Raw genomic sequence first — 27,161 nt, 5'->3', positions numbered from 1 at the left:
AAGAAGATTGAAAGCCCATAATGGGCACAGCAGGTGTGCAGACCTGGGACCTCAGCACAGGGGTGTTGGGAACCCCTCAGTGGGGCACAGCAGGTGTGCAGACCTGGGACCTCAGCACAGGGGTGTTGGGAACCCCTCAGCGGGGCACAGCAGGTGTGCAGACCTGGGACCTCAGCACAGGGGTGTTGGGAACCCCTCAGCGGGGCACAGCAGGAACTCAGTACAGAGATCTCATAATAGAGTCCAGTGAGAAGAAACTGTCAGTTGGTTTCACTCTCCAGCACCTACCAAAACTCAACTATCACTGTTGGGTGGACTGACCCTTTAATGTAGAATAAAGGCTTTTGCTTAGACAGATATTTAATACAAATCGGTGTTCATGCCGAATTTTGTTTTTGTAATGGCTGTCAAAATTTGACTTGTGTTTGGTTCCGTCATTGTTTAGTCAACATTAATCCAAAAAATTATAAAACTGTGTCTTAAGAGTCTTTTACAGACTTGTCACAGATTGTGATCAGCACCTGAAGTCAGGGCAGTGAGGCCCGTAGGATGGAATGATTTTTATCCTCCTTTTGTGGTGTTGTCAGACACAGATTATCTTCACATAGTAAAGGGAATACCTGAATGGCAAGAGGCCCTCCTGGACAGGCGTGCTTGGCATTTTTGCAGCAGTATCATCAGCTGAGGATTATGGGAGCTGCAGGCCACGACTGAACCCATCTTCAGCAGGGTCAGCGACTTGTGAAAGTTGCTGCTGCAGGGCAGGATTAGGGAGGATTCTAGTGGTGCCATTAACTTGACCTGATGACTTTTTAGCCCTATGAGGCATTGGGCTTGGGCAACGTCTAGGTGATAGCGGTAGAATCAAATGTATTACCAGATAAAGGTGCAGGAGAAGCCATCCAAATAGCCTCTGCTAAGCTTATTTATGTGTTCAGAAATCTTCAAACAAGAAGCTGAGGAAAAGTCTCCTAATGTCACAATCTCCTAGGTGGAAACATCCCCCAATTTTGTCACAGTTATAAGGTATTGTCTATAATTTTACAGAGCTAAAGTCAATTAACTGCTGCTCTGTGAACGTAGTCGGGTTTCTTTGTATGAAGTTGACTGTGTTGGAAATTCTGGACTGCTCAGGTGACCGCTGAGATGTGTTCCAACAGTAGACCACTTTCAGCGGCTTTATGGGTACGGGGTTTTACTCTCCTTCTCCCAACCCTTCCTTCTTTCTCCTCTCCTTGCCTCCCCAGCCTTCCTTTTTTTCTCCTCTTCTTTCTTCTCCCAGCCCTCCTTTCTTTCTCCTCTACTCTCCTTTCTTCTCACCTATCAATTCTTCTTCTCTAACCTACCTTCCTAGCAAACTACCTCATTTTCTCTCCCTTTTCCCTTCTTCTCTTCTTTCCACTTCCCTTCTCTCTTTCACTCGTCTCATCTTTTCAATATTCCCTTGTGCAGCTCTCACTTCTTGTCCCACCCTCTTCTTTCCTCTCCTCTTTTATTTCCTCTCTCCACCTTTCCTATTTTTTTACTTTCCTCTCCTCTGCTCTCCTTTTCCGCTCTTTCCTTCTTTTCTCCTCTCCAAGCTCTCCCTTTTCCTCTCCTCTCCCTTCTCTCTCCTCTAGTCAGTTCCCAGCTCTCCCCTTTCTCTCATCTTTCTGTACCATTCTTCCTGCTGGTGGTAATGTGTGTTGGAGCAGAGGATGGGAATATGATGTTATCGGAGGGATTTAGATGAAGTTTCTCCATGGCTGGCTTCCCATGTTAAACGCAGGGATTGTCTCCCTCCTGGCTGTTCTCTCTGCCCTGCTGCAATACTGGAATGACAGGGCGATAACATCTTTTAGCTGTCTCTCTAGGCTGGAGGCGTTTCTCTGCTGCTTTGATGGAACCATCTCTGACCACTCATGGGATGAAGATTCTGTTTTCTCTTTAACTCTAATTGTTTTTCTTTTTAGTCCTCTGCTCTTTAATCTGAGCTCTGTGATCTCCTCCGCACAGTTCTCTGTGATGTTTCATGATATTCTTTCTATGGCACAGAGCAGAATAAAGAGGACCTGTAACTATTATAAGATCCCTGCTACCCTGCCTAACCTGCTCCCTTAAGTCATAAAAGAAAGAAGAAGCCACTGCTCTAGGATCCTACGGTGGCTGTCCATGTGTCTTGGCATTTGGTTAAATGACTTCTGGTGAAGGATCACATTCAATATCTAATCCAGGAACAACAATTTCCACAGCCAAGGTAAGTATTTAAGGGCTTCTGCTACCTTTCATGACTTAAAGTCAAAGCTATGTGGCAAAGCTAGCAGGAGCTCCTATTTTAACCAAACACCTCCTTAAAATGGACTGACTTGCTGCACCTCCAATGGGAAGCCATTTATTATTATTATTATTACATAGTATTTATATAGCGCCAACAGTTTGCGCAGCGCTTTACAATGTAAGGAAGACATTACAATTACAATACAATTCAAGACAGGATGGTAAGGAGTGCCCTGCCCGTGAGGGCTCACAATCTGAAAGATTAGGGGCAAATGATACATGAGGAGGTCGCTGTGTGGGGATGAATTGTTTGAGAATGTGATGGTTCAGTGGTTAGGTTGAGGTGGGATAGGCTTCCCTGAAGAGAAGAGTCTTCAGGGAACGCCTAAAGACAGTCAGGGTGGGAGATAGACGGACAGGTTGGGGTAAAGAGTTCCAGAGGATGGGAGAGACTCTAGTGAAGTCCTGGAGGCGAGTATGGGAGGAGTTGACTAGGGAACTGGAAAGCAGGAGGTCTAGGGAAGAGCGGAGTGGACGGTTAGGGTGATATTTTGAGACAAGGTCTGAGATATATCCGGGGGCAGAGTTGTGGATGGCTTTATAAGTGACTGTTAATATTTTGAATTTTATCAAAATAGTTGGCAGAGTTGTTAGTCCTAAAGGAAGATTAGACTACTGGACACTTGACGCCCCCTGCTGCAAGGTTCCAGTTCGAGTTGATGGCCAAGCCCAGCAGCCATGTGCATTGAAGGCAGGTGCTGAATATCGGTACTGTACAGAGGACACCAAAAAACAGATGTATGAAAGATGTAGATACACGGGGGGAGTAGAATAAAGCCCGCCCCTGACCACGTCTCCATTGTGCATCTATTTATCTACAGTGTCTTATCTACAATGATAAATCTGTCTCAGACCTGTGCAAATCTGTCTCAGGTGGCTGCCCAGAATTACAGACGCACAGTAGATGCTGCAAATACATATAAAAATGGTCGCATAGACATCGCTAAGTGACAGGCAGCCAGATTTGTGTCTACATTTGTCACTAATTTGCTTGATAAATGTCCCTCGTAGTGTTGCTTGCTTTGGCTGCCCCCATGTTTCCATCCAACTCTTTTACCTCCGAGCAAATATCTATCTACTTCAAAATCTGGAGCTAACCCATACAGAAGCCAACTGACGGCACAGAAGTTCTATGGTGAAGTGGCCTATCTTGACCAATACATTTTTCCAGTGGACCTATCATAAATTCCTAAGGTTAAACTATTCTCAGCTCTCCTATTCCAAACTTGTCACAATATATAACAACCAGTGACGTGCGGTAACTTCACTTCTTGGTGAGGCATTCCCCAGCTATTAGCAACAGTACCCTATTTTTCAGTAAAGTGCCACCTTTTATCATTTAAAAGCCGTAATTGAGCTCTTGTCCAGTGACTGCCTAGGCTGAGATCAGAGCCATCCGTATAATGAATCAGCCTGAGGAGGTTGCCTCAGGCGACATCTGTTTGGGTCACATGGGGTACCTGTCGCCCCCTTCCAAGCCAGATCGTCCCAGGTTGCTAAGAGCTCTTAGTAACCTGTGACGCTAAGGCCGGTGTCCTGCCCAGCTCATTGACGTCACTGGTTGCCAGGAGCTGGGCGGGATGCTCTGGCTGGTGTTCTGTCCAGCTCCTGGCAACTTAGGATGTCAGTGAGCTGGGTGGGATGCTGGGCAGAGCTGGAGCCAGAGATAATGTAACCTCCCCCTCTCCCGGTAAACCACCAAGACCTCCCTTTATCCATCCGCCCCATAACGTGCACCAGCAGAACCAAAACTCCCTCCCAAAAATCAAGCAATAAGTCTAGGGACACCCCTGGTCAAGATGATGTTATCACTCTGCTGCAGGCAGGTGGAAGCATCTCCTCGGTCTTCTCTTCCCAACTGATCAGGACACAACACTGTAAATTTGTAGCAAGTCACAAGGTGAGAGGCTGCAGCAGGGGCTCCAACCATTTGCATCATTGTGTCATCTTCATCCTGGCATCTCAGTCCTGGAAGTACATGGTGAACCGGAATGATGCCTGAATAAAGATGGCACCACCCTTCTAGAAAGAAAACCAGATGAAGGCATTGTCATGGGGAGTCCTGTGATCCGTGTGAGAGCTAATAAATACAAGGAAGTGTTACATTTACACATTACTTAGCATGTATGCATTTAACATGATACATATATCTGATGCTCAGCCCATTTTAATTCTTTTTTTTATTTACCTTACACCACAAATCTGCCCACTTCTAAAATGTCCTCCTGTGTTTGGCCCTCCATTCCAGTTCTTGGCCCCTGTGCTGCCGGATCTGGGACACAAAGATCCTGGGGGAACTTTGAAAAGTTTAAGAGGAAGAAGAGACTTTAATTAGCCGAGCCCTCTGGGAGGTAAAGCATTACAGGAGAGCCTCTGACAAAGACCTTGTTGTGTTTTGTGGAATGAGCTTTAGCATTTTTTTTCTCTTGCTGGAGGGTTTCTGCCATGGAAGTTCCGATCATAAAAATGACATATGGAAGATGTAGACACTTGTCCATATAGCCAACATGACTCAGATGGAAGCTGGTGTCCTCTGACTTGCAGGACAGTCGAGGTGAACGCTTATGCCCGCAGCTCAATGTATACTTAGGGGTTTTCCTTCCAAAGGATTTATTGGCCTGTTTAGCTGCTTTTTGTGATTTATGTACCTCTAGCACTACTACTACTACTTCCTAACTATGTCTTAGGTCCACCTGTCTGCTCTTTGGGCAAGCTGGAGGTGTCCTACTGTGTTTACAGCTACCAGAAGGAAGTCAGATTGTACCTGCATGTGAAATTCTGCTTAGCTAGTCTTGTGATTTACACACCTCTATCACACAGCATGGCCAGAAATAGCATTGCACTGCTCCGTGGTTTAGTTTTACTGCTTCCTGAGTCACTTCATTGCTCATTGGGCAGGCTGAAGATATTGTTTCCCTCTTGTTTAGGGCTGTGCTGCCCAGCACAGTCGCCCAAAGCTGGTCAAATTCTTAATGCATGTATACCTTTCAGCTAGTCTTGTGATTTACACACAACATAACCAGGAAGACCATTCTACTGCTCACTGCTTTACTTTTATGGCTTCCTTGGTCACCTTCCTGCTCCTTGGGCTGGCTAAACATGTCTGCCTGTCTTTAAGGATGTTCTGGTACAGATGCATTTGGATTGTACCTGAACTTATACATCTGTACAGCTGGTCTTGTGATTTATACACCTTAGCCACACAGCATGGCAAGAAAGATAATTTTACCGCTCTCAGTTTTTACAGTTTTATGGCTTCTTTGGTCACCTTTCTCCTTATTGGGCAGGCTGAAGGGGGTCTGCCTGCTTTTAGAGATGTTCTGGTACAGATGATTGATGGCAATGTAATCGTGCCTGCACTTATAATTCTGTTAATTTTATTTAGTTAATTACACTCCTGGGGTACACAGTATAGCAGGGCAATCACTTCACCTCTCCCTGGTTAGTTTTTACTGCGTCCTGGCTCATTCCAGGCTGAAGGTACACCCTCTCCAATATCAGTTGGCTCACGCATATGCATGATGGCAGTCATGTAATATCTACCAAATATCCATGGCACTATTCACACCTTTGTGGTGGTTTTCCTGAAGTTCAACAACTCTCAACATCAACATGAAGAATCCCATTATTTTCAATGGTGCCCGTTCCCACCTCAGCATTGTGTTGCCTCTCTGTTGCAGCTCCAAAAACTTTGCACTTGTGTACTTTTTGGCCTCATAGACCTCAATGGAAGTGCCTAAACAACATGCATAACATGCGTGTTTCCTGCAGTTTTGCGCCTAACAACCATCTCCTACTAGCTAGCCTTCTATTGACTCAAACGCAAATGCTCAAGCCAGTAAAATGAGCGAAAGAAACCCTCAAATGTGATTGGCGGACCAGTGTGATAGACCATTATAGGACAAGTAGGCATGTAAGCTGCGGAAAAATTCGGTTCGGTTCGCATAGTTTGCTATTTCGGGATTAGGGTCCGAAATTCAATTCGGTTCAGGTTTCTGATTTGGCCGAAATCCAAATTTTTGTTGGTTTCGGATGAGTTTATGAATATTCTTTGCGAATACCACAGAAAATCATATATATATATTAATACTAAAGCTGAATCTCATACACCCAAATGGCATTCGGTAGTCCGAATTTCTGATTACCATTCGGGAGCTCCAGAAAGCAATACGGGTCCTGGAGCCATATTAAAGCTGAGGCTTCCAGACCCGAATGGCATTTGGGCGCTCTCGAATTCTATTCGGAAATTCGGACTCCATTTGGGTCTTGGAGCATCCGTTATAGTATTATGTATATATAAGTAGTATTCTATAATACAAATGAATATTTGTAGCGGCAACAATGTGACCCATATATACATAAAACTAAACCTGAGGCTTCCAGACCCGAATGCAAAATGCAAATTCGGGTTCAGACCCATTCGAATGCAGTAAACTAAAAAACACATCTAAGTGTCCAGAAAAGTCACATGTCCGATTCAATTTACAGGGTTATTCACAAAAGGGTGAAGAGTTTGGAGAGGGCAGGAGAAGTGAACAATCTAGGACAACATAGCTGAACCGGAAAGTGAGCTGAATTGGGGAATTTCTCCAAATCAGCTTTGTTGTCCTAGATTGTTCATGTCTCCTGCCTTCTCCAAACTCTTCACCCTTTTGTGAATAACCCTGTTAGTTTTTGTACGAAATTCAGACAGAAACCTGAAATTCGGAAACAGAGATTTGGATTCGGACGCATTCTGATGTATTGGGATTCGAAAATTCGGATGCGTCCGAATGTCCGAAAACTCGTACAAATGCCTAAGGACAGGTTCTCCGGGGCAGAGCCTCGTTTGACAGCCCAGGAGTCCTGCAATCTCTCCATCTTTTGACCTTCCTCCCCCTTTCTTTCAAACTTGTCCCTCTTTCACTCTCTCCAGAGTGCATAACCTCCCTTATCTAATCTCCTCCTCCCCTTATCACAGGTTGACAGTCATCACAAAAGCCTCATCAAAGAGGACAGTGCCTGGGCTTCCATCATCTGTAAACATTTTATAAACTATTAAAGCTTTAACTGGCCCACTGCAGAGTCCATACAATGGAAACACTCATCCCCCTTGCCCCCTTTTGAAGTCTCTCTCAGGTATGGATGGCTTTAACAGCTGTGCAAGTATAGACAATGTACACGCAGAGGGGCTGCAGACCCTTGGAAGTCTTCAGAAGTCAACGGCGGTTAACTCTTCTGCTGCCTGTGGCATATCCGCTGTAAAACCGCATGATCCCTTTCAGTGAAGCATGGCTTCCTTTTTGATTTTTTCAGGCGATGGAAAAACAAAACGTCACCTAGTCCTTTCAAAGGTGTTTTATGCGGCAATAATTCAGATGTGAGGCATCTCCTTTGGGCCTTATTTGCAAAGAATGATGGCAGATTTGACACATATGGAATGTAGTCAAAGAGCTTCTCTTGACGTGAATGTCTGCAGAGGCGGCATTAAAAGTCAGGGGGTAAAACTCAGTGTATGTTTTTGAAGGTGGATGAAAGATCTTTGAAGGCGCACTTGGAATTTATAAAGACGTTGAAAGTATTTGGAGGACGGTGCGGTTCTTGTAACATATACTGAAACAATTATATGGATAAAAGATCTTATACGGGAAGTAATGATGCAACTTCTGCAAAGTATAAAGTTTATTGGGGAAAGTAATACATGTGATTCATCAGATTTGATACTGAGATGGATGGTGGGGAACGTTTCGTTGGTGAGAACTGCTGAAAATTCTAATGTATCCATGACACTCCCCAGCATATAAAGTATTCCTCGAACTATGAACTTTCAGCTAAAAATCAGCTTAATACATTCCAGGTGCATCAATACAACAGGTTTGCAAAGTCTGTTTTCTTAGAAAAGTCTGTCCCCTGCCAGCATGCTGCAGCGATGGACCTTTGCACTTTGTGTGGAAGAAGTGGTCTCTCTGCAGAGGTCTGACACCCCCCCTGCTAAGTTAAAACTATAGCTTTTCAGTAATAGGGAGCATGAGCATTGCTGATTTAAGAGTTCTACCCCTGGCTCACCAGTATCCCCTGTGACATCTGTGAGAATTAGCTTAAAAAGGTAACACAGATAAAGCTTCTTGGCTTTTACCTTCAGCGTTTTGCCTCTTTGACCCACTGGTCCTCTTTGTTTCCAAGACTAGTCCCAACTCTTCCCCTCACAGTTGCACAGGCTGGTCTTCACCACAAAGATGTGTTGCCACACAGGCGGGTTCCAGGGTGGAGCCCTCCTGACTCCTGCACAGAGACCTCCTCTGTTTCCCAGGTGGAATCCCGAACATTAACCAGCATTCTCTTCATAAGGGCTGTGCACAGGTGCTGGTCACCACTAAAGTCCGTACCCAGGAATTGAGATTTCATCCCTCCCAATGCTCTTTCAAATCTCCCAGTTCCAGGAACCCAAGCCAAATCCGTAAAACCTGGGAAGAACTGCAAAGCCAGCTCTTTCCCAGTAAACATTTGTGCTTTCTAGAACTGCTCTGCCCCCCTGGCTGAGAGTCCTGGGTGACTATATTGCCAAATGACACCATGGCATTGCCACCCACTGCCACACATCATATGTCGTCCCCCTTGTATCTACTTCCTGATTCCTCTGGGTGGTGTCTTCTGTTATTGGAGCTCTCAATCCAGGAAAAAAACGCACTCCCAATTTTTTCCCAGGCTCTCCGCCACTTGCTACGGTTCTTGTAATGGGCATCAATGGGGCCGTAGAAGTTCTTGTGGGCCCTCACCAAGTGAATGAAAGTCTCCTCATCCACCATGGACACTGCTGAATCCTCCATCTTGTTTACAGGTCTGAGGATGCCAGGAGGAGGAGATCTGTAGTTTGGCGCAAAATGTGTGAAAAACATGATAAGATGCATGTTTTGCGCATTTTCAGGCACTTCCATTGAAGTCTATGGGACCAAAAAGCTGTGCTTCTGCCCGTAAAAAAAAAAGCTCATATACTTTTTCACACGACAAACAGCAGGTGTGAACCACCACCATTGAACATAATGGAAATCTTCATGTTGAGCGTTGCTGCACTTTAAAATGCATAGAATGCGTAGGTGTGAAGGGGACTATAACGGTGCCCCATGTCTCAGGTCACTGACATTGCCCAATAACTGTCCTGTCCTCAGTGGTGACACCTCAGGATTCTCATACCACTTTTCAGCTGATATTGGACCATGTCTTTACTTCTTCCACTGCCCCATCCTCACCTGTGACGAATGGCCGCTGCTGTTTGTGATCTCCAAGAGCTGGACTGTAATTACCTGTGTCCGAGAGCCATAATTAAATGCCACAATTCGCCCCCCTCTCCCTTCTGCCACTAATTTACAGCTGATGGCCTCAATTCATTTGCACCGGCTTGTTGAAGGATGGCCGTGTTATTTATGAAGTGGCTGTGAGGTTAAGTAGGGTACATTTAGTGTTCTGCAGCTGCGGCCATTATTTTCTTCCCATCAGGACAAGACAAACAGGTAAGCAATTTTTTTTCCTTTTGTAAACAAAAACGTCAGGGCCTTTATTGGGATAATTTTACCCAATTTTCTTACACAAATGTTATGAAAGATTTATAAGTACCCTTGCACTGTTGAGGTACATTGTACAAAATGGATGAAAAATATAATATTAAAATATATTAAAAATAATATAAAAAAAATAAAATTGTGCCTTATATAAACTCTAACACGATGGATTTAGAATGGATTAGGATGGATTTAGGGGGGCAAAAACTCCCTGGAAGACTTTCAATGAAGATTCAGCAGAAAATCTCAATGAACTTCCAAAATCTATCTAATAAATGGGTTTTGTTAAATAATTTTCTTGTTACAGTAGAGAACATTTAGCCTACACCACAGCCACTCATTGGGGAGAAGGCCACAAAGGTCCTTAGTTGGGACATTAGGACAGATGTACTGATACCCAACATACTTGCTGAGACAACTACCAAGGTGCGGCTATCCTATGTTTTGAGGCAAAACCAACCCGATCCTAATGCAGATGGAGCCCTGACTGGAACCAAACCCAGGAGCCAAGTGCAGCAAGACTAAGTTGACCAAATGAGACCAGTCAGCTGAGTTGGCTACACACATGTGATGTCTAGACGTCAGTTTTAGGTGGCAATATAGATGGATACAAGCACTCCTCAGTCAAGGCCTTTGGTGGGAAAAGATTGGCCGGACTAGGCTTGGCAATCCTTGTCTGTCCTTGAGTTGAATACAAGAAATCTAAATGTATATAGCCAGCTTTAGTCTTTAAAGCCCAATGGAAGTCTCTCACCTGTACTACTGAATATTGTATTACTGTTTTTCTTGACTGCGAATGCCAAGTACCCTTTTATCCTCGATAAAATGCACTCACACTCCTCTGCTCTGTGCTGGCAGAGATGAGTAATGGCCACACCTCTCAGCACAAGTGTCCTCACAGAAGGAAGAGAGAGGACCTGTCTAAACAGGACTGTTAGATTATGAAGTACACTGGGCAGTGTGGTCAAATTCTGCTGCATCATGTCTGCTGCATGACATCTTTTATATTAAGACACAATGGGAGGGATTTATCAAAACTGGAGAAGGCAAAATCTGAAGCAGCTGTGCATGGCAACCAATCAGCTTCTCTCCTCAGTTTGTTCAATTAAGATTTGAAAATGACAGAGAAGCTGATTGGTTGTCATGCACATCAGCTCCAGAGTTTGTCTGCTCCAGTTTTCATAAATTCTCTTCAATGTATAATAGGAAAGTGGAGCTTGTAAATCTAATATTTGTTTGACTGAATATCTATTTCTCTGACTTAAGTTGAGTTTGAAGTCTTCAAAACTTAACTTAGAAGGTACCTGATGCAATGAAAGGTGTAAAGAGTTGAATGAACACAAACATTCAGCAAACACTCAGCATATGGCAGGTTTCTCGTTGCCATTATTGCACTACACTAAATGCTGGCTGACCACCTGGTGTGTCATTGACCAATCTGCAGTTATTAAAAAACTGTCCACCGTACCTGCCGGCAATATGCACTTACCTGAGACCCCCGCCCCACCCACTGCAATCTTTACCTTATCTGCCCGGCACCGTAGTTTCATCCGAGGTCACCTCACCTTTGACCCTTTCCCCCTCCCTATCCTTCCGAGATGATTATGGAGAGTAGTCTTGTGGAATGCCAAGCAATCATTTAGCTGGCTGAGAGGTGTGCAGAGTACCTGTACTGACAAGTACATAAGCCTGCCTGGCCCGCAGTCCAGAGCCTTCACCGGCCCTCATCCCAGTCCCTTTATTAACCCTCTGCACTTACACAGCAATCAACTGTCCATAATGGACCAGTAAACACAATTGACTAGATAAATCTATGCGAGAGAGCTAACCCCACCTGCGACTATCAGGCTTACATAACACTAATAAATCAGTTGGCCCCTTTCCATTTCCTTTGAAGCTTTGACATCCATCCTCCACCAGATGTTGCAGGTCGGCATTTTCATCACCATAGACATCCACTGGCTCTCAAAGCATGACTCTCTTCCAGGATCACATCTTTTGCACAGAGCATTTTCTTGCTTGACTGGTTCTAACCTGGTTTAGAATATTGTGGCAGTGTGAACATAAACTAACATACACATACAAAAAGTCATCTTATAATGTACTTATAGACAGCAGAGCCCCCATTTTCTCCACTACCTGTAACCACAGGCCCCCTGTGGTTAGTGTTAAATTCTGACCTGGATATTCACAAGCAATGTAGTCATTTCCAGTGCTGTTGGTGCATTCAGTATCTCATGACTTTCTGAGATGAGAAACAGTAATATTATATTATATCAAAAACTCACTGCCTGTCACAATTTCACTCTTTCCTCAAAAGAGTTGGACCTTCTCCTCCCTTTAATGTCTGTGGGTGGCTTTAGACTAAAGCTGGCCATATGCGGTTCAATTTTGGCAGAATTCCTACAAATTAGAGCTGTTGGTGGTCCTGCTGACACCACCTGGCTCCTTTTGACTTTTGTGGAGCTGGATAGTGCCAACAGGACCACTAACAGGTCTAATTGTGTCCGATTCAGGAAGAGATGGCCAAAATTTGAGCCGTAAAAGTTCTCAGCTGAACAGGGACTACGTGTCAACCAATTACAAAGCCACCCACAACTCTGCCCCTGGCTATATCTCAAACCTGGTCTCAAAGTATCACCCTAACCGTCCCCTCCGCTCTTCAAAAGACCTCCTGCTTTCCAGCTCCTTCATCAACTCCTCCAATGCTCGCCTCCAGGACTTCACTAGAGCCTCTCCCATCCTATGGAACTCTCTACCCCAACCTGTCAATCTCCCACTCTGACTGCCTTCTTTCATGGAAAATAAAAAAGCGTTATTTTTAGAATGCGGAGAGGCGTCCATCACAAGTGCGCGCTATAAATTAATGCTCAGAATAGATTTTGAGCAAGAGCATTGAAAAAAAAACTGGACTTTGTTTTTATTGTTTGTGCATTTGCTATATCTAGTGGGACCGGTGACCGCAAAACGCACTCCTGACTAGGGGGTATTCGGCGTTAGTGGCGCACTTCTATTTAGCTGCCTCTGTCATTTCAGCACCCAGTGAAGACACTCCCTCTGTCAGCCTTGTTTGAAATTCAAGATGGTGTGCAAAGATAAACAAAGATTAACCAGGTTTCTTCTTGAGCTAGGACGTAGTATGAATGCATGCCATGCAGGGCAACAGCTGGATGCATTTTGCGCTTTGTGTCTGGCACGGCTCTCTCCTACAGGCCCGGGGTCTCTTAAGGGCTCTTGAGGCAACACAGAAAGCTAAATTGGCTAATAGCCCGCTAATTAGTCACATCCTAAATCTCCGTCTCCTCCCTGTTGCCCTTTGGAATTTGTTTGTCCATCTATGTGCTAAAGGCTTACAGATGTAAAGAGGAAAAAGACTGATATTAGAATTGCAGCATTTAAAGGGTCAGTCCACCCAAAACAGACATTTCATAATTTGATGAGATCTAAACTACCTGACAAGCAGCACCAGATTTACTCTCTCTGCTGCCCCAATGCCAGGTTCCTCAATGCACCCCTCTGTAGGCAGGCTGAATACAAGTGATCTTGGCGACATCGCCGAGATCACCTGTACAAAACAGGCGGCGGCTTCCCCGCTGTACATTTAGCCCTGCTTGCCCAAAGCAGGGCTTAATGTAGGTAACAACTACTCGCCCGGCGCTCGAGGCCTCGGTTGGCCTTGTGGGAAAGCCAGCCCTGCTGACAAGCCTCTTCTGTCTCTCAGGGACCCTATTGGTGAGATGCCGCATACCTGTTGTGTCCATTATGGGCAATTATGGACATTATTTATTTTATATTATGGACAATGCAATGGGAGGAACTGGGACATACAAAGCTGGGTGGGAACACCCAAAACTCCCTGGAAGACCGAAGCATAGCCCGGATAATGGTAGGGAGATCTCCCTGTTGGAGTTTATAACGACATACAGTATACCTTCAAGACAAGAAGGTTAGGAGGGTTCTCCTCATGAGAGGTTGCAATCTATAAGGGAGGGGCAACTGATACATAAAGGTAATAACTGTGTGGGGATGAGTTGATGGAGAAAGTAAAAGTCCAGTTGTTGGGTTGAGGCAGGATAGGCTTCAATGAAGAGATGAGTTTCCAGGGATCACCTAAAGGTGGACAGAGTAGGAGATAGCCGGACAGATTGGAGCATGGAGTTGCAGAGATGCTCTGGAGAAGTCCTGGAGGAGAGCATGGGAGGAAGAGACGAGAGAGCTAGAGAGCAAGAGGGCTTGCTTTCTACCAAAAGATGTCCCTCTCTACCATCTCAGAAGGTTGGGAGGTTTCAGGTCAGCATACTGTGTGGATGTGGAAATGCGAAAGACTGATTAAATAATAAATTAATATATTGTAACAGTAGCAGATCTGTTACTATATTATTGACGTGATAAGAGAAGCCTATGGAAGCCATAAGTGAGACAGAAGTTGCTATGACAGATGGATGCCTCTATAGCGGCAAGGCTGCGGAAGTGGACCAGACCTGATCAGAGACGAAGGACAATGCTGGACAGAGCTCAGGCTGTGTGTCCACCACATATTGCCCAATGTTCCTATCCTTGTAAAGTAAAGTGTGTGACACAGCTGGAATGGCTGATGAGATCCTTGGAGTGACAACATTGTTTTCCTTCAGCGATGGAAAGAAACAGTCTGACACATGGGGGAAAGGAGGGGGGAGGAGGGTTTCTAGATAAACAGTAAGCTGTGAAATTACCCTCCTTCTGAGAATGTCTGATAAGATCTGAGGAGAATCAGTGAACAGATGGTGAACAAGCCATGAGATTTAACAGAGAGGGGAGTGATGTCACAGACACCAAATGTCCAGGCAGATTTTCAGTCCTGTTATTGTCCAGCTAACCAAATGACAAGAAGATTGCATTATGCAGACCACATATTGGGCCAAGACGTCAACACATGTCACTCCATAAGGCAGAACACACTCTTCTTGTGATCTTCTCTCTACTTTGCTTACCAGCTGGGATATCACACCCTTCAACATAAGCCCTCCATAAGGTAGAGAACACGCTGCTCTTGACCTGCTCTATCTCTTTTCACAATGCTCACTACCAGGATATCACACCTTCTGACGTGAAACCTCCATAAGGTGGAGAGGACTCTACTCCTGACCATCCTATCTCTCTTTATTACTCTTCACACTCAACATCAGGATTTCACACTCCTCACTGTGAGCCCTCTATAATTAGGATAACCCTCTGCTCCTGAGCTTCTTTATTCACTCTCAAAACTAGGATTTTACCTCCTTCAATGTGAGTGCACTGTAAGGAAGAGAACACTCTGCGCCTGACCATCTCTCTTCACACTCAACAACGGGAGTTGTTGGAGTTGTTCCTTCAATGTGAGCCAACTATAAGAAAGGGAACACCATGCTCTTGGCCTTCTCTCTTAATACGCAACACCGGGATTCAACCTCGTCCACTACTAGGAAGAGAACCCTTTGCTCCTGACCTTCGTTCTTCACTCTCAACACCAGGATTTTACCTCCTCCAACGTAAGCCCACTATTAGGAAGAGAACACTCTGCTTCTGGCCTTCTTCTCTTCATACTCAACATTAGGATTTTACCTCCTGCAGTGTGAGTCCACTATAAGGAAGAGAAAACTCTCCTGACCACCTCTCTTCAAACACCACAATGGGAGTTTACTTCCTCCAGTCTGAGCCCACTACAAGGAAGAGAACAGTCTGCTGCTGACCACATCTCTTCAAATTCCACAACGAGAATTTACCTCCTCCAATGTGAGCCCACTACAAGGAAGAGAACAGTCTGCTGCTGACCACCTCTCTATAAATTCCACAACGGGATTTTAGCTTCTCCGGTGGGAGCCCTCAATAAGGAAGAGAACAGTCTGCTCCTGACCACCTCTTTTCAAATTCCACAACGGGAGTTTGCCACCTCCAATGTAAACCCACTATAAGGAAGAGAACACTCTGCTCCGGACCATCTACCTTCACACTCAACATCAGGATTTTTCAGACTCCAATATGAACGCACTATAATTGAGAGAATACTCTGCTCCTGATCATCTCTCTGCATTTCTCAACACACTCGCCATAGGGATATCACATCCCCCTACATGAGTCCTCTATAAGGTATGAAATAATTTGCTTATGACCGTCTTTTGCAACACTTAACCCCAAAATTTGACATCTTTCAATATGTGCAAACTATCGGGAAGAGAACACTCTGCTCTGATCCATCTCTATTTCTAGTCCCACGTATCACTGGGATATCACATTCTTTAACATGAGCCCTCTGTAAGGTATGAAATACTCTGCTCCTGACCTTTCTCTTTCTAACAATACTCAATCTCCAAAATGAACCAATGAGATATAAATAATTTGCTCCTAAATGTATTCTCACTTTTCCTAGTATAGCAACCTCTAAAATATATCACCCTCAAACCTCCATTAGATAGAGAATGCTCCTGACATTCTATCTACCTTTGTTACTATGCTCCAAAGTCGGCCCTAGCCCAATACGGTAGAGAATACACGGCTACTGATCTTTTCTCTTCCTTTCTGATTAGCCAGCAGGACATCATCACCTCAACATGATCCCACAATAAAGTAGAAAATACTCTGCTCCTGACCTTTACTCTACCTTTCTCGCTGTACCCACCACCATTGCCCCAACACGAGCCTCCCCATAAGGTAGAGAACACTATACCCACCACCCACATCATAGACCCAACATGGTAGAAAACCATCTGCTCCTAACCTTCTTTCTACCTTTCTCACTATACATGCCACCCATATACCATAGCCCCAACATGAGCCCCCCTCTTGCGAGTGTCCATCCAGATCAGAGGGTGTAAGGGCCCGTGCAAAACCTGTTTTATGTGCCTTGCGTTAAGAAGCCCATTCATTTTATATGGGCCAACACGCACATGCGTTGTGGTGTCTTGTGTTATTGCATTGGGGTGGAATCCAAAATGAATAGCTATGCAACACAGTGCATTGTGGTACATTTGTTGCTCTGTGATTACGGGAACCAGGGCTATCCCTACACTGAGGCTGGGGGTTTCAGGTTTATGGTCGTTTCAGGGTTCTGGGGACCAGGGGGGTCTGATGCTGTCAGAGTATGGTCGTTCTGGGGATCAGGGGGGTCTGATGCTGTCAGAGTATGGTCGTTCTGGGGATCAGGGGGGTCTGATGCTGTCAGAGTATGGGCGTTCCAGGGTTCTGGGGATCAGGGGGTTCTGATGCTGTCAAAGTATGGTTGTTCCAGAGTTCTGGGGTTCAGGGGGGTCTGATGCTGTCAGAGTATGGTCGTTCCAGGGTTCTGGGGTTCAGGGGGGTCTGATGCTGTCAGAGTATGGTCGTTCCAGGGTTCTGGGGTTCAGGGGGGTCTGATGCTGTCAGAGTATGGTCGTTCCAGGGTTCTGGGGATCAGGAGGGTCTGATGCTGTCAGAGTATGGTCGTTCGGTAGGGAGATTGGAGCCATCAGGGGCTCTGTCTGGTGTCCTGCACAGCTCACTGATGTCACTGGTTGCCAGGAGCTCAGAGGGACACCAGCTAGGGCATCTGGCTGAGCTCCTGACAACTAGTGACGCCAGTGAGCTGGACAGGAAGCCGGACAAAGCATCACAGGTTGCTAAGAGCTGGCGCCCCCACTGATTTGCACTCAAATATGCATTCATTGTACAGTCTGCTTTTACTAATACAATATCAGTTCACGTAGGGCTAGACTTAAAAGTTTATTTGCTCGTACAAAATGGCTGCTGTCATGTCTTGAGCCACCGTGATGACAGAGGAAGACGCGGTTATCGTGACATATACAAAATGCTTATCAACACATGTCATTGCTTATCGGTGTTTTCTGTCAGGAGTTCCTGTCTCTGGCCTGCCACTATCTGCGTCCCCTCTGACAGGAAATAAACAGGGAGCCTGGCTAGCTTATTCAGGGGAGATTCACTTCAGACGGAGGGCCGCTCGGACAGGCTCTTATTTCACTTCCTCTCTTCACAGGCTCTGAGTGGGGCCAAAAAGGTCAAGCCGGGCCCCGGCCGCTTCCCTTTGTTGTGTTATTAAACATAGCGCATCTGGAAGTGGGAGTGAACAGGAAAAATGGGGGGCCTATGTGTCTCACGCTTCCTGGCTACATGGAGAGCCGGCTGTGTGTTTTTAGAGAGGAACTTTACCCACCAATTTAATGCTTTCCAAAAACAGTTACTTTTAATGCATGGCAATAGTCAAGGTTACCAGTGTGTTTATTTCAGCTCTCAACCAAACTTTCCAGCCCTCAGATTACTGGTGCCATAGCTGGTCACATGTGCAGCGCCATGGCAACTGCAATCCAAATAAGACCAAGATGGCGCCCTTTATGGCTGGAAGCGATAAGAGGTCGTAGTTCCGCCTGGCACGGGCCGTTCTCAATGCAACAGCAGCTACGGGACTGTACTGGCAGCCATTTTGTGCCCGGGCCAATATTTTGCATTACTGTCAATGGCTGGGGCACTTCCAATATAATCCAGAGAAGGGGCAGCTGAAGTTCGGCCTTTCAGCTTTGGCGAAACTACAAATCCCATGATGCATCTGTCTCTGGGAGTCATGCCTGAGGCTGTGAGAATCTTGCAATGCCTCATGCAGACATCCCAACCTGCAAAACCTTATTTCAAGGAGGTGCCCGTATCACATGACCTTCCTCCAGGAGGCAAGCGTCACTCTGAAACTTTACCCACTGATATCTTACCGGAAAGGTTTACTCAGAGTAAACCTTTCAGGGAGAAAATGCCTCTCTCGCGGACGTCAGGGAGCCGCGATCTATTAGAGGGAGACTCCCTGAACATCAGGGAGACTTGAGATCCCTGTTCATGGGATTTGTAGTTGCACCACAGCTGGAAGGCCGGAATTTGCCCACCCCTGCCCTAAGGCCTCATTCGGACGGGCGGTTAGGTTGCTAGGGCTTAATGTTGATTAATGCCTCATCTGGACGCAGCAGGGGAGTTTAACAAAACCAGAGCAGTTGCCCATGGCAACCAATCAGCTTCTCTCCTCAGCTTGTTGAGCTAAGCTTTGAAGAATGAAAGAGAAAAGCTGATTGGTTGCTCCAGATTGTGTCTGCTCCGGTTTGGATATATTCCCCCATGTTGCATGCATGTAACATGATATCTGATTTACAAATGTAGCCCAGCTCTGTCCTCCATGGGAAGAGTTAATCTGTTGTGTGCTCCAGCTTGGCGTCCCCTCGGTCAGGGTAGTTAGAGACATGGCCGCCATATGTTGCGTTGCCCCGGGGGAGGACATTTGTGGGCACAATGGTTCAAATTATTAAGTTCCTTTTTTTTCCCCCCGTATGTCTGCAGGGGGAATGTGAGTGTTGACAGAGTTTATTTTCCCTGTCGTTATCTTTGCAGGAATCGAATGTTCAGCTCCATTTCCACCCATCAGTCATGCGGGCTTTTCCTCGTTTCCTTGTTCAGCTCCATCCGATTAAAGCCCAATTTACTTCAATTGTATCTCCAGTCAAAACTTTCTTCCTGTTCAGTTTTGTATCATGCAGGGAAGAGTGTCTGTGGTCTCATTGCGGGGATTTCTCCTCACTCCCTGTTCCAGTGACAAAGTTTTCAACAGACAGGAAGTGGATGGGATTTGTAGTTGCACTACAGCTAGAATGCCGGAGTTTGCCAGACAGGAAGTGAGGCAAAGCCATGGCCGGGTACACAGGAACAGTAAAATCTAGCAAAGGTTGTAGCTTTCCAGTACTGTATGAAAAACTAATGTTTTTCATTGCTGTCTGCTTCCTGGATTTCCCTCACTTCCTGTCCTGGTGACATCATTGTCCCCAACACAGGAAGTGAGGCAACATCATGGACAGATACCCGGGAATAGTAAAATCCAGCAAGAGTTCTAGCTTTCTTGTATCATACTAAAAACAAAATCTTTTTTCATTGTTGTCTGTGTCTTGGATTTACCTCACTTCCTGTCCTTGTGACTACATTGCCACCAAGACAGGAAGTGAGGCTAAGTCATGGACGGGTACACAGGGGCAGTAAAATCTAACAAGGGTTGTACCGTTCCCATACTGCACTAAAAACAAATGCTTTTTCAGTGCCATCTGTGTCCAGGATTTCCCTCACTTCCTGTCCCTGTGACAACGTCGTCACCAAGACAGGAAGTGGGGCAAAGACATGGACCGGTACACAGGGACGGGAAAACCTAGCAAGGGTTGTGGCTTCCCTATACTGTACTTACAACAAATGTTTTTAATTGCTGCCTGCGTCCCAGATTTCCCTCACTTCCTGTTCTTGTGTCACCAAGACGGGAAGTGAGGCAAAGCCATGGACAGGGACAGTGAAACCTAGCAAAGGTTGTAGCATTTCATGGTAGCAGTCTCCCTTCCTTGCTCCTCAGGAAGCGGGGTCACCGTACGGAGGTGTCCCCGCATGTGGAGGAGAGAGCTCTGAGTGACGCCGTGCTCAGTCAGTCCCTGACATGCATACATGACCCCGGTACATGCATGACCCCGGTACATACATGACCCCCGGTACATACCTGTCTGTACTCTGCTGTGGAGGTGAATGTTCCTCCGGTACAAGTTTACACATGACCTCTTCCATCAGATGTGTACGGCCTGCTGGGAGGAGACGATTTACTGCACAACATGTCAGGTGAGTGGAAAGTGAAGGCACCTGACCTCTGTGACGTCTGCATGGAGTCTGTATTCTCTGGGCCCTTCCACAATCTCTGCACTGTGCCGGCTCAGGGCCGCTGTGGTCTGTGATTCTTCTAGAAACGCTCTTGTAGTGATTTTTGGTTGTCTCACTTCAAGTGCTGCAATCTTCAGTTGATGTAAATCCTGATGCCTGTGTGCTTCTTGGTAGTCACAAATCTCTTGACACGGATCAGCCCCCTGCTGCCACCTCTCCCCTAATGGTTTGTTACAATGTTGAGGTCTGCTCACTGGGGGAGGGGAGACTGAGGAAATGCCTCCTCCTGCCTGCAGCAGACTGGTCACTTGGGGAGGGGAGACTGAGGAAATGCTTCCTCCTGCCTGCAGCAGACTGATCACTGGGGGAGGGGAGACTGAGGAAGAGGGGGCTTAGGAGCGTGGATGGAGGAATCCCTTTGCTGTTTCCATTATATTAGGACAAGGGGCCACTGTCTGAAACCCAAACAGTGCGTGCAGCTGATTGGCTGCAAACTCTGTTCGGCCAAAGATTTTCCAATTGGCTTCTTCGATCAGCTGATTGAGCGACAGGGGCACCCACTGTGCCAATTTTGTCCGGTTCTCACAAAGTGTATGGCTAGCGTTCTGTCGAGGTGGCCAACTCGTCGAGATCTCCAACCCGTGACGCCACGTGCGTTGTAGACTTCGGCGAGACGGCGCTGGTGCGTGTGCGCTAACCGTCACAGTGTTTGCAATCATCGTTGACTTCTCCACTTGCGGCATTGGGGGCCCCAGATTGCCGCAGATTGCACAGCTTGATACTTCTCTCGGGTGGCTGCGCAGGCGCACTGACGGGAGTTTGAGGTCTCGACGAGTTGGAGAATTCGATTGAACACCGGGTCACTGTTTGTACAGCTTAAGGCCCCATTCACACTGAGCGTTCGGCAAATCGCGCGTCTGTCGCGCGATTTGCATTTTGTGCGATATCGCGCTGTTTGTTGCGCGATATCGCGCAAATGGTTGCATTGAGCAAACTTGAATCGCGGCAAAATCCGCTCGAAAAAGGGTCCTGCTGTAGCGACGCACGACCCACGACAGCGACGGACAGAGCCCCATTGCCATGCATTGGAGAGCGATATCGCGCGGTAAATATCCGCAATACCGCGCGATAAATAGCTCAGTGTGAATGGGGCCTGATATTTCTCTCGGGTGGCTGCGCAGGGGCACTGACGGGAGTTGGAGGTCTCGACGAGTTGGAGAATTCGATAGAACACCGGGTCACTTGTTTGTACAGCTTGATACTTCTCTCGGGTGGCTGCGCAGGCGCACTGACGGGAGTTGGAGGTCTCGCCGAGTTGGAGAATTCGATAGAACACCGGCTTTATACTGCTTGTGTCTTATAAATGTTGATGATTACTTTGTATTATTTCTATCCGCCCTGAGTTTCTATTATTCTGTCCACCCCGGAAAGTTGATGCTCTGCGTCCGTTCTGGGCAGAGGATACAAAGCTGCGATGTCCTGCGAGTAGAAAAGCGCATTCCTTGCTGTAAGATCTTTCTATGGGGAAGGTAGAAGTTGTCTATATACAGAACGGTGGCGGGACTACCGACAGACAAATGTCTGCCACAGCTGTGCACCTCTGCCCGCATTCCTCGCACACAGACCCCCATTGTTCCCTACCTTTAATGGAGAAAGGATATTGTGGCTTTGGAAGTTTCAGTGTTATTATGTCAGGCTCCCGGCTGCTGCGATAAAACCTTATATGGAGCGGCTGCGGACCCCTCCGAGGTGGACGCAACGTTACGCAATCGGGATCGCTGGTTTAATAATTAGTCGTATTGTTCTCGGTTCCCTCTGCTGAGCGAGGAGACTTGGAGGGCCGCTTTCCTCTCAATGGACGTTTTGTTCTGCTCGTACTCTCAGCTTAAGTGTAACCGCTGTCTAAGTTGTGACTCCCCTGAAAATGTTTTCCCCTCACATCCTGTCCTCAGAGACACAACAGGAAGTCAGCAGACATCTTTTCAAAATGAGAGAAAGTCCTATCTCCGTCGAGACCTCCAACTCCCGTCAGTGCCCCTGTGCAGCCACCCAAGACAAGTATCAAGCTGTACAAACGGTGACCCTGTGTTCTATCGAATTCTCCAACTCGTCGAGATCTCCAACTCCAGTCAGTGCGCCTGCGCAGCCACCCTAGACAAGTATCAAGCTGTACAATCTGCGGCACTGCTCCTGCGTGGGCACCCGATGCTGCAAGCACCGACGGGAGTTGGAGAACTCGATGACAATTTGGAAGCCGCACAGGCGCACCTACGGCAAGTGGTGAAGTCAACGAGGATTGCAAAAACTGTGACGGCTGGCGCACGCGCACCAGCGCCATCTCATCGAGATCTACAACGGACGAGATGTCACGAGTTGGAGATCTCGCCGAGTTGGCCACCTCGACAGAACACCGGGACCATAAGGTTGGTAAGTATGCACTTGTTCCTGGTCACAAGGGTCCCTTGGGCAACTCGTGAGGTTGGCTTTCCCCAGAGAAGACCTGCACAACAACTCGGACCTGACCGAGGTTCTGACCCCACCTCACTCTACCCAAAATAAGAAATAAAGTTCTGGCTGGTGTTACACTTTATATAGGACTAGGTGGACACTGCCGTTGACCATTGTTGCTATTTATTGTAGTAAGGTCTCACTTTCTGGCATGATTACAAAGATTGGTTGAGGGTCAGGGGATGAGAAGCACACTATTGGTATGTCTGTCCGTCCTTAACTCCATTGGCTTCGGGCTACCTGAGTGACATGTCTTGGTGGTTCCATGCCACTGGTCTTGTTCTGAAGTCCATACTCCATATGCTCTCCTGTGGTTCTTGTGGTTTTTGTGCTTGATTGTTTTACAGCAGACATAAAGTGAGATTCCTTTTCAGAAGATGCTTTTTTAGGGGTGGAAAGTCCCAATGTATGACTCAGTTCTGTTTGCTTGTATAAGTTTCTTCCGCTATGATTTTTATTGGCGCTCGTAATAATGATGCCTTTTTATCTTTTGTTTATTTTATCTGCAGCCTTGAAAAGGTCTTTCGACATGGAGGACATCGACGACACTCCCGTGTTTTCACCAACGTCTACACATAGCTCCGCCTTCAGTCCAAATCCAAATAATGTAACCCGAGCCAGCAACGGGGACAGCCAACTATCTGCTGGATCCCACCAGCCACTCTATCAGTCCCGCATCCGCATCAGCTCAGGCTGTAGCCCGTCCCAGAGTCCGGTCCTCAAGAGCAGGATCACCAGCAGCTTGTCCTTCAACCGTGGTACGATGCAAATGGACAAGACCAATGGATCGGCGGGGCAAGGCCTCACTCGCGTTTCTTCGTTCCAGACTCGGCTCCATCCCAGCGGCTTTTCATCTTCTGGACATGGAAGCGATAGCGAAAGTCTCCACAGTTCCACTTCTAGCTTGGAGTGCCCGCCACCTACCAAACCCTTCCAGCCAATCCGTCCAACGCAGAATTCGGTGGGCCAGCATGGGTCTGGCATCACCATTTCTAATGTGACCAGTCCAGTCCTGAAGAAGTTTTCATCACATGGAAATGTGTTTCACTCAGAAATCGAGCGGCCAGGGGTCCGTCTGGTGCCCGTGACTACTAAAAACCACGGTTCTTTGCCATCTCTTGACCTTCACATTGCCGAAGACAATGTTCCTGACCTGGTTCCTTCTCCAGATGCTGGCTATCCACCATCAGAAGGATGGAGCTCTCCCACTCCAGATTACAAGCGACCTTCTTCAAGGAATGCCAAATCCATAAGCAGGGAACCTTCATTCTCCTCATCTTCATCTTCTTCTTCACCTCCCACTGATTGTGCACCCATCAACTGTGACATGGCTCCTTCCCCCTCTCCACCGCCCATCTTTGGTCCTCTTCAACAAACTATTCTTCAGAAGTTCCCATTGTCTCTTCAGAGCCCTTTTGGAAAACCTAATGGTTCCATCCCAGAGCAGTTCAATAGGCCATTGCCTCGGACACAGCTTAGAGTTAACCTCAACTCCACACCTGGCGTATCTCCTCAAGGAAGCAAGGAGAAGACAGATGTCACCTTAAAAAGTCAACCACAGATCGCATCTATCGGGAGGTCAAACTCCCTTAACTATAATGCTCCACCCATTTCAGGTTCTCGTCTGCCACCTTCCATCCACCAGGATTCTCTTCAAGAGTCAAACTTTAACCATAACATGAAGCCATCCGAATTTCATTCCTCAAGTGAACGACTCCGCTCCCTGATGCAGAGAGCAAATTCTTTCACCAAAGCTGACAATGTTCAGAATCAGTACGTCAGAGATGTTTCGGCCAACGAGAAGTCAACTGGGCACTTGGCTGACCCTCTCAAAACTGTTAAAGAACCCTCTTTCTATCAAAAATCCTCTTTGTCTACCCGAATACAAGGGAATGGACATTCGGCATCTATGGCCTACCTTCAAGGTAACCAACAAAGCCAGAGGTTCCCAGACGCTGTCTTGGATTCCAGAAATGGTGTTCCGTCTATAAAGAACTGCCTTCAGAGTGAGCCCCAAAATATGGAACCACTTACTGTAACTCCTTTCAAACAATCCGAAGGCCCGCTGAGATTGTCTGAAGACTTTGAGGAGGAAAATTTTAAGGTCACAGATTCAGGTTTGGAAGGTAAGAACGTTTAATGTTCTTTCAGTAGATGCTGACTCAATGCTTACTATACTGTATATGTTATCAGACAGGGGAGTATTTAAAACTGCAATAGATGACCTGTCAATCAAATGCCCATCCTACAGGCCAATGCAGGACTGCAGTGTCCATCTATGAGCAATCAAGTTGCAGGATTAAAGCTATGGCTAGGGAGGTGAAAACCCAAATCACAGCAAAAACAATACAAAATTTATCATCCTCCAGTCCAGATGGCCTGCAAGGGAGCTGAACTGTAGACCCCAAGCTGGCCTATAGAGTTAAGATCTGTGCTGAAGCGAAGGAACCTTTTGGCTCCTTAGAGCACCTATGGTAGTCTTCATATCAGTGTGTAACTATAGCTATAGCAGCTCAGTTGGCTGCTATGGGGCCTGGGGGTGAAAGGGGCCCCATTAGGTTGTTGAGGCAAATTTAACCTAGAACATGTGAAGATAATACAGTCCTGTATCATTAGGTGGTGGAGTGGTTTCACTTGATGACAACCCTTATCTCCTCATAAAGTCTACAGTGTAAAGATGACTTCAGATGCAGAGGAACCTTTGTGATCTTAGCATCATTATTCACAGCTTAGAGAGAGAGTGATCTGTAGTCACGGTCCTGCTTCATATCAATTCCTGGTAGGGTTGTCACCTTTTTTTCAAGTGAAACCCGAACACTCTAGCGATGCGCGGACATTTTTTTCTTGAGAGAATGAGTCGCGGCTTATTCATATGCAAATAGCGTCGCCCATTCATATGTAAATAGCGCCGCCCATTCATATGTAAATATCACAGTTGAGACTATTTTCCGTGGGGGGGCCAGTAGCCCCTATCTTAAGTTTGGTGGCCCCTGTCTGCCTGACACCTTGTGTCCAGGTTTCTGTTGCCATGAAACCCGGACTGTCTGGGTGAATCCTGGACAGGTGGCAACCCTAATTCCTGGGTTGCCCCTTGAATCCAAGGCCCAGGCTGTATGCAGGGTCTCACCTCCTTCCAAGTTGAGATGAACCCGATGTCTGGAGCTATGCAAGCCCGTTGCCTGGCCAAATGATACCTACCTCCCAAGCATCTAAAATTCCTGTTATAGGAGAGCATTAGGTGGCCCTCCAGGATGCAGAGCTTGGGTAGGAGCAGCCAATTGCCAGGCCGCCATGCAGCAAAGGTGGGTGGGGGGTTGGTGTTTCAAGCGACTCTGTCAGGTTGCCCCGCACTTCCATCTAAATATTGCCCCCCCCACTGTGCGTATTGGAATGTATATTTATTCCGGGGGCTAATGTGACTAATGTTCAATGTCCTCTGGGGCAATGCTAAAAAAAAACATGAAACTAAATTCTAAGATTGAAAGTTAGAATTCTGTGTTTGAAAGTCACAATTCTAAGATTGAAAGTCAGAATTCTGACATTGAAAGACAGAATTCTGAGATTGAAAGTCAGAATTCTGAGATTGAAAGTCAGAATTCTGTGTTTGAAAGTCATGATTCTAAGATTGAAAGTCAGAATTCTGAGATTGAAAGTCATGATTCTAAGATTGAAAGTCATGATTCTAAGATTGAAAGTCAGAATTCTGAGATTGAAAGTCATGATTCTAAGATTGAAAGTCATGATTCTAAGATTGAAAGTCATGATTCTAAGATTGAAAGTCAGAATTCTGAGATTGAAAGTCAGAATTGTATTTCATATTTTTTTAGCATGTCCCCCAGGGCTCTCCCACAGAAAAGGAGTCCCTGCTCATAAAATAAGCCTCATAAACACTGCTTACATCATACGAAACAAAACTCTTGGCATACCGCTGGAAATAGGGACGCGAGCTGGCCGAAAATCCCCAATACAGATGACCTCATCCAGAAGATCATTTGCAGCTGCCAACCCATAACTAGGGTGAGCGGGTCATGCCGTGTCCCGTGGGCAACAAGGGCAGGTCTGGCAAAACCCTGGAAAGAAGTCGTAAGAAACCATGACGACAGATTTTACCTAAACTTTGTCATTTTATAAAACACT

The 27,161-nt window shown here is 46.4% G+C and overlaps 1 protein-coding gene across 1 annotated transcript in view; it reads left to right on the top strand.

Moving 5' to 3' along the window:
* The window catches only part of LOC108788730, a 61,894-nt gene that overhangs the window by 25,466 nt on the left and 9,267 nt on the right, over nt 1-27,161 (top strand). Inside the window, exon 2 of the mRNA XM_018558572.1 lies at nt 23,534-25,150. Within this exon, the coding sequence (XP_018414074.1) occupies nt 23,534-25,150 (1,617 nt within the window). The remainder of the gene's footprint in view (nt 1-23,533; nt 25,151-27,161) is intronic.

Source organism: Nanorana parkeri, unplaced genomic scaffold, assembly GCF_000935625.1.
Source record: "Nanorana parkeri isolate BGI_ZX_2015 unplaced genomic scaffold, ASM93562v1 scaffold347, whole genome shotgun sequence".
Classification (NCBI taxonomy): domain Eukaryota; kingdom Metazoa; phylum Chordata; class Amphibia; order Anura; family Dicroglossidae; genus Nanorana; species Nanorana parkeri.
The sequence above is the reverse complement of the archived record's forward strand: the minus strand, read 5'-3'. Positions and strand labels throughout refer to the sequence as shown.